The sequence below is a fragment of the Macrosteles quadrilineatus genome, unplaced genomic scaffold, assembly GCF_028750875.1.
Source record: "Macrosteles quadrilineatus isolate MER2022 unplaced genomic scaffold, UCM_ALF_1.0 Scaffold_8__2_contigs__length_117827958, whole genome shotgun sequence".
Taxonomy (NCBI): domain Eukaryota; kingdom Metazoa; phylum Arthropoda; class Insecta; order Hemiptera; family Cicadellidae; genus Macrosteles; species Macrosteles quadrilineatus.
This window is the reverse complement of record NW_026542601.1, coordinates 80,134,230-80,153,731: the sequence shown is the minus strand read 5'-3', so window position 1 is coordinate 80,153,731 and position 19,502 is coordinate 80,134,230. Positions and strand designations below refer to the sequence as shown.

The 19,502-nt window shown below is 36.1% G+C and overlaps 2 protein-coding genes across 2 annotated transcripts in view; one reads left to right on the top strand and one right to left on the bottom strand.

Moving 5' to 3' along the window:
- Positions 1-9,844: 9,844 nt before the first annotated feature.
- On the top strand, positions 9,845-19,386 carry LOC129000842 (facilitated trehalose transporter Tret1-like). The gene is made up of 7 exons (XM_054427888.1): positions 9,845-9,935; positions 11,036-11,105; positions 12,297-12,432; positions 13,315-13,503; positions 14,113-14,298; positions 14,475-14,581; positions 16,187-19,386. The coding sequence occupies exons 1-7, from the start codon at positions 9,904-9,906 to the stop codon at positions 16,985-16,987; spliced, it is 1,521 nt and encodes a 506-aa protein (XP_054283863.1). The 5' UTR covers positions 9,845-9,903; the 3' UTR covers positions 16,988-19,386.
- LOC129000843 (nudC domain-containing protein 3-like) overlaps positions 17,092-19,502 on the bottom strand; it is a 21,463-nt gene continuing 19,052 nt past the window's right edge. Inside the window, exon 10 of the transcript XR_008491362.1 lies at positions 17,092-17,698. The gene's annotated coding sequence lies outside the window, so the exon portion shown is untranslated. The remainder of the gene's footprint in view (positions 17,699-19,502) is intronic.

Sequence of the window (19,502 nt, the reverse complement as noted above, 5' to 3'; positions counted from 1 at the left end):
GAAATAATCAAATTAAATTATTTTTAAATGTTAACGCACTGCCACTGAATACCATTATTTTAAAAGAATTAAGAAACTAACAATAAATATGTTCAAATAACTGAACAATTCATTTCAAAATTGGAAAAATTATATATATTTAACTTCAGTACATTGTAATTATTATAACTTAAGTACCGGTAGTTCTCATCGTATATTCTGCAACAACTGCAATTAACGGTAGTTAAACTGTTGAAATGTAAATTATTGAAGTATTCGATAAATCTAAAATTATTTGACTTGCATTTTTAGCTTATTAAACCAAACGAGTGGTGAACAATTTATTGATGTTTAATTATTCATCACAATTGTGGAAATGCAATTACTAGTGGTGCCTGCACAAGTAAGACGCAGCTCAAATGCACAACAACATTGGTACAGTATCTAGGTGTATGAAGGCGGTAGACACGGACCTCAGAGAAGTAGGATCAGGAAGTGGGAAGTAGGACAGGTCTACTTCTCGTCTATCCACAGACAGAGGAAATGCAAATACGACCAGCAGAAAACATTATTCATCTATCGTATTGTTGGACATTGACATTACACATTATCTTATTAGTAGTGGTTCGGATTCCACTATAAACTGTAGGACGTAGGTCCCTTAGTTGCCATTAGCTGTATGGGCTATTAATTAACAGCTGTGTCTAAGCATAGACAGAAATAATTAAATATAGACTTTCAGCCAAGCTGTGGTAACCGCAGCACAGCTGACGGTCTATATTTAATTATTTCTGTCTATGCAAGGAATATATCGGTCTTAGTCACTAAGGCTCTTATTAGACGAGGCAGCCAAGTTGCGCAACCAGCCGGGCAGCCAGTCGCCTGTCTGGCTGCCTAGCGTAGCAACCAGTAGAGCAACCAGTAGAGCAGCCACAGGGCAGCCACAAAATTACCAACTAGGCCAGTCTCTTGTTAACAGTGGAACAGTGTTGGTGGAACAGTTCTGTTGGGGAGAGACGCTTTTTTGGTGCAGTGGTTTTAGAGTCACCTCCCTGTTCCTTCTTTTTAGATTTATTGCAACTTCCAACCACACTCACTTCACTATTCTAGTTGTTTGCTACAACATTCACTCTCACTTTACAATCAGAAGACATTGTTCACCAAAAGAATACTGAGGAAAACAACACACAATGATGTGACCGACAGAGATGAACGCACTTCCACGAGTGATGATCTACTACTGATGTGTGGCAGTGGGCGACTGGCTGCCCAGTAATAAGATCCGTAAGCTATACAGGAGCGCGACCAGACCGAGCAGCCAGTGGTTGCCTGTGCGGTCGCCGGGCTCGGCAACCAGCCGGCAGCCAAACAGTGGCTGCGCAACTGGCTGCCCTCGTGTAATAAGCTCCATAAGAACCAATGCCCAGTGACTAACTGGCCGACTGGCTGCCCGGCTGGCTGCGCAACTTGGCTGCCTCGTCTAATAAGGGCCTTAACAAGACTACAAGATCGCACCACTCATCCTACACTCATTTCCATTCATACTTAGCTTAAAATACCTACTTTATATGGTCGCCATTTCAATGAAAATTATTAAACCTAAGGTTTGTATTAAAAAAATGTACCATCCTGAAAACTACCTACTTCCCACTTGAATATGTTAATTAGTTCTAAGGTGGTCTAAGGCATTTATCTTAAGCAGAGTACTTGGCAGCCAATTTTGCGTATTACACAACGTTTATAGTATAATACAGGATTGTACAAAATCATTTTACTCTAAGTCGTCCAGTGATCGAAAACTCGACCAAAAATATGTACAGACTTCTCTATTTCCACCCCACGCTGTAAATAAAATATGTGATTGGAATTTGTATTGATTTCCTATTTATATTTCGTTGTTACTTCGTCACCAGCATGACAACCCAAGGCCCATGTTAATTTTAATTTTATTTCAAATTCATTTGGTGTGCTTAATTTTGAGCCTAATTCACAAAGAGAATGCACATCTACAGCAAAATATCTTCATAAAGGCGTAGATTTTCCCTGCGATGCACACGAGCTGAGAAAAAAAGATTTAAAAAAAAAACATACTTGTCTATTAATATATACATAATACAAATTTCATTAGTTGCAAATCTAGACTTGTATTTTACTATGATCACACGATAGCATTAGTCAGAGGGTCGAGTAAGACCATTGGTCTTATGTGATCGTTGTTAGTGTAAACAATGCTCATCTAACAGCCTGACTCATAATTTACTGACGACCTCCTTAGCTATCAAAATCGTATGGGCGATTTCATTTTGACGTTGCTAATCCTTGAGCTCGAAGTCTAATACAAATTAAACAATAAATGACTGGCCCTACACTGCGTAAGTGCTTCTCCAGTTTAGGTAACGCCTTGTGGCTGACATTATGATTTATAGCTGAAGCTGAGAACCAGTTTTGAAGGTTTGGAAGGTTTTTACACCAGACGTAATGTTCCTAACTGTAATATTTCTAAAACTTAACATCGTTTCAGGTGACGAATCAAACTCTGGTGTATATTTTTGGACTCAATATTTATTACAGCCATCTCCAAGCATTACGTAAGCTTTTTCTGCAGCAATTAATAATTCTTTGGAATAATTTTATCCGGTGGTGGTGGATTGTTATTTAATATACCTACGAGTAAGTATATAAAGTCGTGAATACGATAACTTGAGTAATTTTGGTCCGATCTTTATTAAATTTGGCCTGAAGGCGTTGGACGGGATAAACAAGAACGACTTTGCGAATCAGCAGGATCGAGTCATGGGGACAGGACATTATAGTTTTTTTCTAAATTTGTTCCCTTAAAAGAAATGCCCAACTTTCATTACATCCATCTTGTAGAGCTTAAAACAATAAAGAATACTATATAAGTGTTGTTGTATGGTTAAAGGTAACGGAGAAAATAAAAACAAACTGTACTTCACATTTCACATTTTATTCTTATGAAAAAAGGGAAAACTTTATTTTACTTGTTTATGCAATTGATAAAACGTAAACGTCAACAAAAAAATAGCAAATTTATTTTTTCATCCCATTCTATTCCCTTTTACCTTCCCCGTAGCAGCAAACCTAATCACTCGTTAAATCTAATGTTATTTAAATGGGGAATAAATATGTCTTGAAATGTAAATGTTATAGTCAAAATACTATCAGACGAATTGAAATTAGCTTAGTCTGCAGGTTTGCTGCGGTGGGGATATTTTATACTGCTATAGTTGAAGTGACAGACTAAGATACGCATTAGAATAAAATTAATTCTCCTTCCAGTTTGACTAGACTGAGAAATCGGAAAATAAGTAATCAACCCTTCAATGATACTGAGTTGACTCAGTTCAACTACTTATTGTAATTCTTAAACTGACCACAGATTCACATGGGAATTAGTTGTATAATTCCATCAATAGTCAAAGGTTATGTTTATAACCACAAACTCAATATTTTTATCAGCATTCGATTAAAATGTATACCAACAGTAGACCAAACCTTCGATTATGTAACTTCAGCATCAAAAGTCTCTGAACACACGTTTTCAATGTACTACACTGAGTTTTGGTTACAATGTTAGGATTGAAGTATGGACATTTAGCAAGTCTTCCCTGGATGGAATTAGTTTTCTTAACTAACATATTTGTTTTAAGAATAACTGAACTTAATTTATCTTATAAGTCGTTATGATCCGTATGAATTTCTTTAAGTGTTGTAATCATTGTACATTCATTCTTAACTTTAATAATATACAAAACTCAAGATTGAATCAGTCTGAAAAATAATTCCCTCTAGAGTTTTGCTATTTTGTATTCATGACTATCTCCATAATCCTCTTCATGGTCAAAATTGTGTCCTCAATATTATATTCCTATCCTATACTCTAATATGAGAAATGTTTGCTTGTATGTATGTATGCTTGCTTGCACAAAGATCTCGAAAACGGCTCCGACGATTTTCTTCAAATGTTGTAAATAGTTTATTTCTGGCCTAAAAACGAGTTTACTGCAGTTAGAACTGCCAACAAAAATCTAATTACGTAGAAAAATGAAACTGAAAATCACATTTTTTTAACATTAGTCTTATGGGTTGCTAGGTAACCATGTTGGCTGAATTAAATAACAAGGAAAAAGTAAACAAAAGACTTGAAGTTGTAGCATGTGTTCATAATAAGCCAACTACCCACAGTATACTAGCAAATTACAAATACAGTACAAAAGGAAAAACATCCCTTGTTAATATTTAGCAAAGATTATACTGAAGATTACTCGATACATTGTAGTCAAGGGTAGCAGTGCGAAGTCTGGGATCTGTTGATGACGATTAGATTAAGGTATCTGCAATCCTAAAATGCTATGGGAAGGGAAGGAAACAGGTCCGCGACGTAGGAAGTGGTGAAGGAAGTAGTAAAGGCAATCATAAAATGCTATGGGAATAAAGGGAAACAGGTCCGTGACGTAGAAAGTGATGAAGGAAGTAGTAAAGGCGAGCAGTCCGGAGTGTGGGGACTGTTTATGACGATAAGATTAGGGTATCTGCAATCCTAAAATGCTATGGGAAGGGAGGGAAGCAGGTCCGCGACGTAGGAAGTGGTGAAGGAAGTAGTCAAGGCGAGTAGTCCGGAGTGTGGGAACTGTTTATGACGATTAGATTAAGGTATCTGCAATCCTAAAATGCTATGGGAAGGAAGGAAAACAGGTCCGCGACGTAGGAAGTGGTGAAGGAAGCAGTCAAGGCGAGCTTTCCGGAGTGTGGGAACTGTTTATGACGATTAGATTAAGGGTATGGGCAATCCTAAAATACTATGGGAAGGGAGGGAAACAGGTCCGTGACGTAGGAAGTGGTGAAGCAAGTAGTCAAGGCGAGCTGTCCGGAGTGTGGGAACTGTTTATGACGATTAAATAAGGGTATGGGAAATCCTAAAATGCCCTGGGAAGGGAGGGAAACAGGTCCGTGACGTAGGAAGTGGTGAAGGAAGTAGTCAAGTTGAGTAGTCCGGAGTGTGGGAACTGTTTATGACGATTAGATTAAGGTATCTGCAATCCTAAAATGTTATGGGAAGGGAGGGAAGCAGGTCCGCGACGTAGGAAGTGGTGAAGGAAGTAGTCAAGGCGAGTAGTCCGGAGTGTGGGAACTGTTTATGACGATTAGATTAAGGTATCTGCAATCCTAAAATGCTATGGGAAGGAAGGAAAACAGGTCCGCGACGTAGGAAGTGGTGAAGGAAGCAGTCAAGGCGAGCTTTCCGGAGTGTGGGAACTGTTTATGACGATTAGATTAAGGGTATGGGCAATCCTAAAATACTATGGGAAGGGAGGGAAACAGGTCCGTGACGTAGGAAGTGGTGAAGCAAGTAGTCAAGGCGAGCTGTCCGGAGTGTGGGAACTGTTTATGACGATTAAATAAGGGTATGGGCAATCCTAAAATGCCCTGGGAAGGGAGGGAAACAGGTCCGTGACGTAGGAAGTGGTGAAGGAAGTAGTCAAGTTGAGTAGTCCGGAGTGTGGGAACTGTTTATGACGATTAGATTAAGGTATCTGCAATCCTAAAATGCTATGGGAATGGAGAAAAACAGGTCCGCGACGTAGAAAGTGGTAAAGGAAGTAGTCAAGACGAGCTGTCCTGAGTGTGGAAACGGTTTATGACGATTAGATTAAGGTATTTGCAATCCTAAAATGCTATGGGAAGGGAGGGAAACAGGTCCGCGACGTAGGAAGTGGTGAAGGAAGTAGTCAAGGCGAGTAGTATGGAGCGTGGGAACTGTTTATGACGATTAGATTAAGGTGTCTGCAATTCTGAAATGCTATGGGAATGGAGGGAAACAGGTCAATGACAAGGCAATGGTGTAGGACGTAGTAAAGGCGAGCCGTGTGGAGTTTGGGAATGGATTTATGTATCTCCAATACTAAGACTGCTTTCAGAGTGAACCAATGATTTTCTCCGAGCAAAGCTCGGTCCCCAGGTACTTATACTAAGCAGCCCTCGTAAATACGCCCGTGAAAAACAGCTGTTTTGCTGCTGTATAACAAAATTAGTGTTTGAATCGATTATCTTAGAGAGTAAACAAATTTACTCCCTAGTACCCTGGTCCCTAGAGAGTAAAAATGCTACTTTAGACCCGCAACGCGTGCATTAAGCTGAAAATTAATGCATGCGTTACGGGTCTAAGTAGCATTTTTACTCTCTAGAGAGTAAAAAGAGTTTTTAGTCCTTATGGAGTAAAAATCAGCTGTTGTCAACTCAGTTGTAAATTTCAATTGCAAACAAAATCGCATGTATCGATTGTAGTTAATTGTTGCCCTCGCTCATTTTCCGTCCTCGGCTTCGCCTCGTTCGTAAAACTTGAGCTCAGGTCGAAAAGAGTCATTTTAGGCCCTAGTGTTGAAATATACTTTACACCACCTTTTAAGCCTTGCATCACTCATTAAAATTTGGTAACACATTAAAATATCTTAGCAAATTTGAAAGAGCAGTAAACTTCTTTACATAATTCGGTGATAAGCAGTTTACACCAGTGGCTACTGTACATGGGTTTGTATGTTGTGTGGGGGGGGGGGGAGATCCCAAGGCTCGAAGTTTTAATCTACCACACGAGGGACCGTCTGAGATGGCTGTAGAAGAAGAACCGACCGGCTTACAGTAAGTTGTTGTCTTGTCTGGTTTGTTATATAACACCAAAGTTCTATTTTTACATTAGGTTATCATTCGAAAACAGTATTTTTCATCCTGTTCTTCATGTCTATGAATTGTGTACCGGTCATTTAAGAATAAAATTGAGTTGTGTAACCTAGGTCGTAAACGGTAATTTGATTTTAAAAGAGTCAATAGATTAAGTAGGATTAAAATGTATTAAGTTTTTGCTATAATTCTAGCTTTAAAATAGTTTACTTCGTGGTTAGCCAACATTTATATAGCAATTTTACTGTACACCCTGAATAATCTCACATTGAAGTATAGTAAACGTTATCTGTTATAGCATAGATGAAGTAATATAATTATATTACTTCATCTATGGTATTAGGTACAGAATTACCCTGGTTAAGTAGACTCTAGCATTTTAACGAAAATACTACATTTTACAATGGTAACAGCAAAGTTCAACCTTTTTTTCAAGGAATAGTTTAATTTGTAAATATTACAATTTAGTGAGCATAGTGAAATCAATTATTTTAAAATTTCGTGGTTGATAATCAATTTTTAGTTAGGTAGAGCCTGCGCCAACAGTTAGACTTTCATGAAAAAATGACTTATAATTTAAGTTATTGACAGGATAATATTTTACAGGAGGGGAATCAAAAGGGGAAACCCAGTGTAGGGCCTATACCATTGAATTTTGAGCTATAGAAACCATTAGTTTTGGGGTTTTTGTCCTTTGTGTTTATCTAAGACGGCGCCGGGCACCGTGGGCATTTTTTACATTGTTTTTGTGGGCGCGGCCCAAACTGTATTTTTTACAGACGTCAACCTGTTGTCAGATACAGATAGCATAATTAATTAAGAGACCAATTAATTAATTATTTTGAGTGGAACTTGGTCCAAAATCGACGTTTTCTCAGGATAGCTTAGGAACCCACTCTACGAGATTAAAATACATGAACAATTCATAGGGCTACGAAGAAAAACTAAGATAATCGTCAAATTCGTGATCATGAACTGTCATTACTGACCCTAACGTTTTCCATCAGTTACTTTTAAACACACCCACAGACGAATTTTCAAGAGGTAAACTTGGCTAACATTGCCTTATTCGTCTTTTTCTGTGCTCTTAAAAGCTTACATATTAACACAGACAATAGAACATTATGGTCTATTGTATGATAACAAGCAGTTTACTTGAGATTTTCGTGCGGTGCTTTATATTACATCCAAATATCATTGAAGTTTACTATAACAAACTGATCAATAATTTATTTAACTGTGAATAAAATTAAACAAATTTCTTACACTCTGCAGTAAATTTTAACACCGTAAACAAAGATGAATGTTACATAATGCCACACGTTCGGCAAATAAGATAAACCATACAGACTTCTGCAAACAACAAGTCAGATAAAATGGGACAGAAAATATTTAAACTACAATTAAATAGTTATGTCAATTAATTCTGAATGATTGTCAATCAATTAAGCTAAACTTTTTTTCTTTCTCGTATGGAGAAAGTATTGTTTTCGTCAACATTTTCGAATTTTAGTTTTGAGTGGATATATGGGTCCTTGACCCAAAAAAGTGGTTTTCGAAGTAAGTGTGTGGATGTGTACAGAGCTATAGACTATACCTGTGTCCTGTGGTCCGATTTTGATGAAATTTGGTATCTAGGTACTAAATCCATGGTACATATCACAAGTTTTTTTTTTCATTTTTATTTTTTAATGGTGATTTTTTCATGATGATTCTTCTTTTATGGAAAATTATGAGTTTGGTGTTGGTTGTTGTAAAGTGGTGTAAAAGATGGATAATTTGCTTATAGCAATTTCATACCCTAGCGTATATTTATTGAAATTTAAAAAATTAAAACTAAAATTTACTAATATGGAGAGCTGTTATTCCGTACAGGTCATAAGACTATTATAAACTACGATAGGTGTCATGCCAAATAGGTAGCAACATGAACTATTATTAAAATGAAATGACAAAATAGATGGACTTGTAGGATGGTTCAAAGGCAGAACAATAAGCAAAAAGTCTTTAGAAAACAATTGAAAATAGATTTAAAACATATTTCATTAGCATATTCTTATTTATTGTAGAAGTAACACATTAAATAAATTAAATGAGCAACAGTGGTGAATTAAAAATATTGACTACCTAAGATTCCAAATTTCATTGATTTGTAAAGTTACTTTAGGCAATTTTAACATTTTATTCATATTAATCTCAGCTCCAAAGCCTCGACTTTTTGATCCTCTGCCAGGTTTTCTAGGAGAAAAGAGAAATAAACCTCCAAAGACTACTTAAGTTCAATATTAGTTTAGACAAGGTGATAACAAACTGTGTTAAAATTTTGGCATGGTAGTACACATAAAAGCTGGTTCCAGCTCCTAAACCAGTTTTGTAATCAAATTGATCAAACAACCTTCATATCAAAGGACTCTTTAACATGTGTGCTGTGCATGGTAGCGAATTTGTCTGGAGCAACCTACAAATTATTAAAAATGACTTAAATAGGTTATACTGTAAATCCCAAAAATGGTTTTCAATTGCTTGGTACTAAAATATTCCGTACAGAAATGGGCAGTGCTCGCCTAACAATCAAAAGGTCGCCGGTTTGACCCTGAGAGGAGTCAGTAGCTTCTTGATGGTTCAAAACTGGACCCAGCTGTTCCTGATCGTTGGGCTTTAAATAAATGATCCTGGCTAATGAATCAGCTGATCTTAGTCAGTAACAAAGTTACACAGATCATCTCAATCAACTCTACACTTTGAGTTAAAATACCCACCTAGAGGGCGTCTCCATCTCATGATCAACAATTGATTGACAAAGAGAGAAAATGACAGTATACTCCCACTTGTTAAACCATGCAACTCCATTAATCATGGATAACCAAAAGCTTCATATTTCTAATTCAATTCCATGACCTTACAGTCATTTGTTATATGCACATCCATTACACATTATTACTCACACACACACACACACATTATTACTCTCGACTGTATAACAATCTTCTGAGCATAGACGACACGAGGCAAACTTGTTTATGCAACAGTCCTTAGCTTACACATTTGCAAATTATAATATCTCCTCTGACTGGAATCTTAGTTTATGACTCACTGTTGGAAGATTGCCCAATGTCACAATGGTCTACCTAACATTACCAGTTGGTTGTCGCTCGCATTCGTATTGCATTGCGTACAAGGACTGGCAGGAGTTGTGCGGATTTCCAGACAAAGGAGAATTCAGCAGAAATGTCAATAATATGGAATAGTGATTCTGTATCGTAAGTAAATTTATTTTGATGAATTCTCATTGAAGAAAAATGTGTTCTTAGGTCAGCACTAGGTTTTTGTTATTTAACTACCGGTACCTATTTACTTGATCACCTAGTAAAATTTAATCGAAAAAATTTTCTATTAAAAATAATGTTTATAATTTTATAATCATAATTTTGACTAAGAGTCAATAGTACAAGTAATGTATTAATAATCACTTATAATGTTGGTTATTCAACCAGAATTGTTTCGGTCTAGTTTACCACATATTATCAGTTGTGCATCTACTCCAGTAGGGTTTCTGTGAGGTATTTTGGTGTTGGGTTTCAAACACTTTGGATTATATCATTCCCCCTATATGGTAGATCATGTTACCCCCCACATTCGACAGGACAAGCATTTGTCATGAGGACCTAGAGACAGGAGAAGTGTTGTTTGTTTTGCCCAGTAAGTTTACAAGTCAGGAAGATGTGAGTATTTTGAAATAATTTTACTCATCTTGCTGGATAGGCTTCCTCGGTCACTTAGAATTGGGGTCTGGTGACATCCGTGTCAAAATTTACGAATCAAAATCACTTACCGTTACATCCTCAGGGCGACTTGACTCCGCACAGCAATCTTGTGACTTGTTTTGTCATCTGTACCAAGTCAAGCCTTCCTGAGGTTGTCACCATCTAGCAGGCTTAGATAGTGGGAACTTCATTATTCCTAGCAACCGTGGCAAACAATAAACTTGTTCAAAATAAAAGTTCAATTATGGTTCCAAATATTGTTTTAGTATAAAACACAAGCAACCAAAAGCGGGCCGTGTGATTTTACCAATATCCAGCACTGACTACCATTTAGGTTTTATAAGGACGGGGGACAGTGTCGGACTGTTGTTCTCGTATAATAGAAGAATGTCTAGATCTGGTCCTGTACGTGTGTTTACTAATCACAACGTTAAACGTATATATTGAAATATAAACATTCTTGATGTGTCAGTTATGAGGATATATTTAAAGTTTTTTGTAGTATACCTGATTATCTAGCTCAATATAGATCTTTATTTATACCTAACTGTTGAAACTTTTATCAAATTAAATATTAATGAGATGGTTTTTTTCAGGCCCTTGAAACCTATATCTAAAGAAAGTGAAAAAGCTTCAGATCCATCCTTTAAAGATGTGTATCCCCAGGTATGTAAAATTATAGTTTTATTTACGTATTTCAATGCGTTAGCATTTTTTATGTTTCTTTTAAGGGCATGCTATAAATAAGTAAACTAAAAAGGTGTGTATGGATTCTTATCATGTTTAAAGCTTTGATCCCTATGACACGATTAAAAAGGAATAGTTTGCTTGATTTCTTCAGTTCCTAAAGGTTACACCAGCATAGATCGATAAAAAATCAAAATACCTGGAGCACTGTCAGTAAATACAGTATGGTAAAATACCTGTGTACCAGAAATTTGGCGCTCTGGTTTTTGGTGGGACGACCAATACATTTAACCCTTTAATACTTTTTACTACTATTTCATTCTTTTTACTATTAATCCTATTTAATTCCTTTATTATTACTATTAATACTATTTAATAATTAATACTATTTCATCCTTTACTTACTATTTAATCCTTACACCAAAATATTTTATGTTCCCCAAAGTATCTCAATGAAAATAAATAAAGGGGAATGAAATTATTAGGGAATTTAAAGTGGAGAGAATAGTTTTAGGCTTGATGTAATGGAACTGAATAGAGATTACCATGAATAATTAATTATATCTTACCAATCTTGAATTTAGTCTTGAGGTTAATATTGTCGAAGAATGAGAAAGTCCTTTATATAACTTTAAAATACAATTACATAATCTATAGAGAAAATCACCAACAAATAAATGCAAAATGAAATAGGAAAAAACTGTGATGTATTTCTTGACCATTTTGAACAACATTAATATTATCAAAACAATAATCACATGTAGTAAAATTGAAAACCCCAAAACATGTGTTGGAGACAGACTAAAATAAAATAAACCATAGAATACTAAACATGTGTTGGAGACAGACTAAAATAAAATAAACCATAGAATACTAAACATGTGTTGGAGACAGACTAAAATAAAATAAACCATAGAATACTAAACAGGGAATCTTCTAAGTACATTACATGCAGTAGCTCATACATCTGTTCTTTTTTGTTAAAATAAATGGCTACAGCTGGCCCAATCGATCAAAATTGTTTAGCAGTCGAGAAAAATAACTTGTTTGCAAACGCCAAATACATAGTATTACGTATATCTAGAAAAGATGTCTAGTTCTGTATCCAAAGTCAATGATTCTATCTACCACCATCATTACACTTGCTACAATGAACCTTATGTTTGGCAGGTGGTCATCGTGTGTATCCTTCACTCAGTGTTCATGCAGACAGGCATCAACGTGTCGTACTCTGCGACCACCCTTCCTCAGCTATTGGAGGAAGGCTCTAGTCTACGAGTGACCGAGGATCAGGCGTCCTGGATAGGTGAGGAAGTACAAAGATTTACCAGCTAGAAATACATTTGTCTTTGAATGACCAATGGATGGGTATCCTGCAAGATTAATGTACGAGCTATAAGCCTTTGTGTAGTTTTGTACGATTATTAAGGTCTACATTGAGCTTTCAACGAGGCCAAAGCGAGCTACTTTAAATCTGAGTCTAACGACATCTGCTTTATATCATTCTTGACTACTCTAGCAACACTTATCATCAATTTACATAAACCTCTGCAACTGGCAACGTATTTCAATAGCTTAACCCCCTTTCTAGACTCTACAGAAATCCAATTGCAGAACACGATTCACACTTGGTGGGAGTGTAGATTTTCTCTCACATCGTTTTCTGTTTCAATGACAAGACTAATTGTAGAATAGGTTATTGGAATTGGGTAGAATCGTGAAACCCAGGCTTGATGTCGTCATCAACGAACATGCTAATGCAGTCTCTAGACACAACTTCTGTCTGATCACAATATATCCCACTTACCTACAGTTTACAGTATTTTCTTCACGTTTTTGTCATTAAATATTTGTGATTTTGAATGTCTATGTGCGTATTTTATTTCATATTAATTTTGACAACCTTTGAATTAAGAGATAAGATGACATCTGTACTAGCCTGATGACTCCAGTGTTGAGTCTAAACTAGTTGCCACAACACAACATCAAAGATGATACAATGCAATTATTTACTAATTTATAGTGTGATCTAAAAAACTCAATAAGATTAATTATCAATTAATTTGATTTGTGTCCACGTTAATTGCATTTTAGTGATCCAAGAGCCTCTAACAGGTGATAATAATCGATGAATACAGATTGTATTTTTTTCACAGTTGTGAACAATTTCCGTTTTTTTTCTGTCTAGCCAGCCTGGTAGCCATAGCCACCTTAGTGGGCTCCCTAGCCTGTGGGGTTCCCATGGATGTTTACGGTCGTAAGGCTACAGCTATCATCACCTGCCTACCCATCAGTCTCGGATGGGTCTTGTTAGCATTTACACCCAACAATGTATGGATCGTCTACATTGCCAGAGTCCTCACTGGGTTGGGTGGAGGTAAGCGTCACACTTTAAAATAATTATGTTTTTCCAATATAAGTTTTACAAAATTTGATTTGCACACATTTAAGCTGAGTGTATTTTTTTGGATAGTAAAAACTGTAAACCAATTAACTAGGATGATTTGTTTGGCAAAATCAATGTGACATGACTTTTTAACAATGTTTTCGCATAATAGTACTATTTTTTTTATTACTGAAACTCATATTATGATGACAGGATAGATGTAGTGAGGGGAGGAATTTCCTGAGAAAAACACGTAAAATCAAAGCATGGTCAAAGCGTTCTGCAGACATCCAGTGTACATCCACATTTTATACAAAATTACTTATAATATATCATAAAGCAGGTGGTAGGCAATGATATGGAAGTTTCACAATTTTTTTCATCCAATTAACACATGGTCTTCCTTGAAGGTACAGCTAATGATGCCAAAAATTACGATGTTACAACACGCCCTATATTACAATGATGCAGATAATGATCTATTATGCTTGCATTGATTGTAAAGGCAGAGCTGATGAATGTGTAGATTATTATGGCATAGGTTATAATCATACAGCTAATGATGACATATATTATAATGGCATAGTTTATGATGCTCAGGTATGACAACCGTCTGCCTTGTATACATCGGAGAGATCTGTCACCAGCAGTTCCGGCCGATGCTGTTGTCTCTCAACAGTGCCTTTGTGAGTCTTGGCATCGTAGTTACCAACATTCTTGGGGTGTACCTGCACTGGCGCACAGTGGCGTTCTGTTCTGGGATGTTCAGTGTGGCTACTTTACTGGGTGAGTGACCAATGACTCACTATCCTAGCGTTAGGTACTACAGCTTTATATAATTTCATATAGTGTATTTTTTATGTGTGTAGGTAGTTTTTATACTTTGTTCTATATTTTGTTTTCATTTTTCAAATTCCAGCTGCAGTAGAATCTTTAACACTAACAATAAGTTTATTTTTCAGGTATCTGGTTGTACTGTCCAGAAAGTCCACAATGGATCATCACATATCAGCCAGACAATCTCAGTGAAGCCAAGAAATCACTGGACAGACTCTACACCAACAAGGCTGTGAGGACTTGTAAAATATTTATACACAATTTGAAACATTACCATTAACAACTGTACAGTAGAGTAACATCTACAACCAAGATTTACATTTGACCTTTGACAAATAAGTTACTACTCTAAAAAAGTTATAAGCTTAAAAAAAGGAATTATGCCCACTTTGAAGATTTTATGATTTTTATAATTACTAACAGTTTTGTGTTAGCTTATGTTTTATAAAACCTAAAAATAGTATTTGACAAGTGAATATGTTATGTGCACCAAGAACATAGTTGTAACTACGAGGGTTATTCAGAAAGTAAGGAACTTTTCCGTCTTACACCAGTAGGTGAATGCTAATTGCACAGTTTCTAGTGCAGACATGTGTTTGTCTTCTCAATGACTATCAGCCGTCATATTGGAGCTCTTGTTTTGCTGACTGTTGTTTCAGTATTACATTTTAAAAAAGTGTCCTGCTAGGTGTGAGGCGCTAGCTGTAATGCACATTTTGATGGCCATAAACTATAAACTGAAAGACATTTCTCGGCAAGTTTACGGAAACAACGCAATAAACTTAAGTTCTGTCCTGGAATGGGGCATTCAGTCTCATAATGGCCAAATTAAAGTTGACGTCCAAATTTCATGCCCAACCTCACACACAAATCACATACAAGATCTCCCCCATTTATTCAAATGGTAGATATTCCCACAAACCTCCCTGGTTCATGCTTCTTTCTTTTGTTTACAAAAATTAAGACATGGTTAACAGCACAGTGCTTTGATGACAAGTAACTCCAACTGTGTAGCACCGGGTGGTAGAGCTTGCACGACTTTTAAGAAGAATAGAATTCTACGACTGAGGATCTTCAAAACTTGTTCAAGACTATGATAAGTGCTTTAAGTTGTTGGGCGACTATAAAGAAAAGTAGTACAGTCTTTTAAATGCTCTTTTAAACGTGGTGTTTGGTGAGTCGGTGGTTCAGTTGGTAGCGTCACAGACTTTGGGCCCATGGCAGCGATGTGGGTTCGGATCCCGGCCACAGCCACAAACATTTTATCAGTAAAGTTCACCTTCATACTGTACCGGCTCACCCCTTGCTTTGCTGGATACGTTCCACGGACAGATCTGTAGTCTATGTGGACGGGCAAATGCAAGGTTAAGAGAGGTCACCAACCTCTTTAACATTCCTTAATTCCTAAATAGCCTTCGTTTAAGCATGCAAAACTAGTATTAGATAAATCAAAAGTATCACACAAAATATAATAGAATCTGTATGGTTACCGTACTCTTACATATTAATAGACTAATCCTCTATAATTCTTCTGCCAAAGTTGTGGCTGGAACGTATAAAGATAATTTACAAAGTAATTAATTAAGAAGAAATTAATTATTATTGAAATTAAATGAAATAATTCATCATTCATTTAATTTAATTTATTATTGTTACTTTTGCACTATTTGTGCGATGCTGTTTACGTCACCTGCAAAATACCTTGTCTAAAAATTTTAAATCTGAGGTTTTCATTACAAAACTGCTACTAGCAAGGAAAATACTTCATTTCTATATTCCAACTGCAATATCAGTAAAACCTAACTTTGTTATATCAAATGTATTCTGTTTGTTTCAGTTTGCCCAGACAGAATATAACAGACTCCTAGATTCTCATCAGGCGCGGCAAGTCAACAAACAACCAAGTTCAAACTTCCTCAAAGAAGTCTTCAAGGGTCAAAACCTGATCCCGCTTCTAGTCCTGACTACGATCTTCCTATTCCAACAACTCTGTGGATCATATCCGATATTTTTCTACGCTGTCAATCTGTTCGAGTCTATCGGAACGAGTGTAGACAAGTACGAAGCTTTGATTCTGCTTGGAGTGGCAAGACTGATCATCAGTTTTGTTACTGCAATGGCCTCCAAGAAGATCGGAAGAAGGCCTTTAATGATTGCTTCTGGTATTGGTATGACTGTGAGCAGCGTTGTTGTTGCAGTCTTCTTCAGTCAGAGACCTTATGAGGGTCTTTTCGCTCATGCAGGTAACCAAACCGATCTCACGACTGTGACCAATGCAGACCCATACTCTTGGGTTGGAGCTGCCTCGATTCTCATCTACGTAAGCATGACCGCTTTCGGGTTTCTCATCATTCCTTGGAGTCTAATCGGAGAGCTTTTACCAATGTCCATACGAGGCAATGGAAGTGGTTTCATCATATGTTTTACTCACATAATCATGTTCGGCGCAGTAAAATATTTCCCACATTTTCTAGATGTGTTCAAAATTTCTGGGGCATTTTACTTTTTCTGTTTTATCTCCGTCTCGGGAACAGTCTTTGTGTATTATTTCCTTCCGGAAACTCTAGGTAAAAGTTTCGATGATATAGGAAAACATTTTGAGTCCTTAAGGAAAGGAAGGCGTACATTGGCTGTGTAAGTTTTCTAGTCAACAAACTAGTCAACAAGAAGTTGAGTAATATTTGAATTAGTTGTAAGAGGAGATTTTTATTGATTTCTTAAGACTGATGAGGATTATGTTTATTCTTCAACTAGCAAAGTAAGCGTATTTTAGCTGAAATAACAGGTTAAAACACAAACAGAAATACTTCGTTACAGCAATAAGGACTTGGTGATTTTCTGACTTTTTTTAAAACACAGCATCCTCTACATCAAGGGAAACTTAGAAAGTAGCTTTTCTGTGATGCTTGTTTACAAACTATTTATTTTCTTTTAACAATTGGTATGTATGGACAATTTCTAATGATTACCGTGGAACTTAAGAATAATAATAAAAGAACTTTGAATAGTAATACTTTTAAAAACTAATTATAACAATTATTTGCACAGAGAATTAAACTATAGAGGAGACATTCATTGGTACAATTAAGGGTGTCTAGTATTGGTCTCTGGTGTCTAGGATCACACCACCCCTTTGCCATCATGTACTACAACGCTAACGGTGGATGAAGCCCCTGTGCCCTGTGCAATAGGAATTTCCGCAAAGTGCTTGCCACACAGAATCTTCCTTGCTCGTCACAAGTATATTTCTGGCACAACATACCATAGCTGAAAGCGAACGGTCATCCCATAAGTGTGTTCCTCTGTACCTTACTGCTCTGTCCAATTAGTTATATCGAAATTGTGTCATCTACAAAAAAATATATATATTTCATAACAAGATTAGAAAGTGAGTCATTACTTATTTGAGATCATGTTTGAAGTAAGAGATTTATCAAGCACTTATGGTCGAGAATATGTATAGACTCTCTTCCACTTGTTTTTTTTTTAGCGTTACTTTTCACTACACCACAAAGATAGTTTTTTCGTAGTTAAAACAGACATTGGATATTTCTTTATTACAGTTAGGAACATTACTAAACATACTCATAGCATTTTTTAGGTTATTATTCCTTCAATTTAAAGTTAATACTTATATTAATTGTACAGTTTTGGTTGTTGCTAATTGAAACAGTTGACAAAAAACAAATCTTTGTTTGTTTATGTCGGCAAAATTAAAAAAAGATAGTAAACATTACTTTCACATAGTGTTAGTATATTTCGTACCTAGGGCCGAAAATGAGGTTTTGCCGGTTCGAGATAGTTTTAAAACGATCGAGAGCTGCAAAACCAATTGGGTCTGTGGTATGAACGGTATTTCTCACCACACTATACCCTATTACCACTATTCACCAAAATAATAATGCACACTGATAGTCAACACAACTACAACTTTAAGGTTATGTGAAGAAATAAGTAGAGGAATCAGCAAAAATAATAATAAATAGTTGCTAGGCAGCGTTGACAATAAAACAATTCTATTGCAATACTATGGGTACTGATTGTGATTAATATGCATTCATGTTTTAAGAAAGTAAGCGGGCAGCTGATTTTGCGGCCCTAGGGATGTAAAAACCTGCTCGGTCCCCAAATGACAATGACAGCTGGCATGGCCATTAATAGTATATTTCGTACCTAGGGCCGAAAATGAGGTTTTGCCGGCTCGAGATAGTTTTTAAGTTCGAGACGAAGTCGAGAACTTAAATCGATCGAGAGCTGCAAAACCATTTCTGCCCGTGGTACGAACGCCATTTTTCACCACACTATACCCTATTACCACTATTCACCACTATAATAATGCACACTGATAGTCAACACAACTACAACATTAATAAGGTTATGTAAAGAAATAATTTGAGGAATCAGCAAAAATAAAAATAAATAGTTGCTAGGCAACGGCGACAATAACACAATTCTATTGCAATGCTATGGATTTTGATTGTGTATTTAAAATGCATTCATGTTTTAAGTAAGCGGACAGCTGATTTTGCGGCCCCGGCCTGTAAAAACCTGCTCGGTCCCCAAATTTCGATGACAGCTGGCATGGCCAGCAAAACGTAACTTTCAGCCACCAATTAACGTATGTAATACAGCCAAAAACATCATAGTGTGGTGAAAAATGTATGTTCATCCACCTATTAACGTATCTAAAACAGCTAAAAACATCATAGTGTGGTGAAAACATTTGTTTGTGTAGTAAACAATGAAATGAGGAATTTTTGCAGGTGATAAACATAAACAAAAACGGGTAATTTCACAGGGTAGCGGAAAAATATTACTAATAGCAAACATTTATAAGAAAATGTAGTAATACTGTATGTACACTCTTCTTCCTAATGAATACTTTGAATAGTAATACTTTTAATTACTTTTTCTAATAACTCTATAGGGTACCGGGTTAAGGCAAACCTTATTAATGCAAGCACAATGTGGTCTAAACAAAAACAACTTTCAATGTTTTTATATTTTTAACAATTTAAAAATTAAAGAAATAAGCCTGTTTTTATATTTCTCTGTTAATATTTGTTTAGGTTATGTCCTTTTATGTCTATTTTAATAAAATAAAATAGGATTTTATGTTTGTTTTATATGATTTATTTTAACACGATATGTCC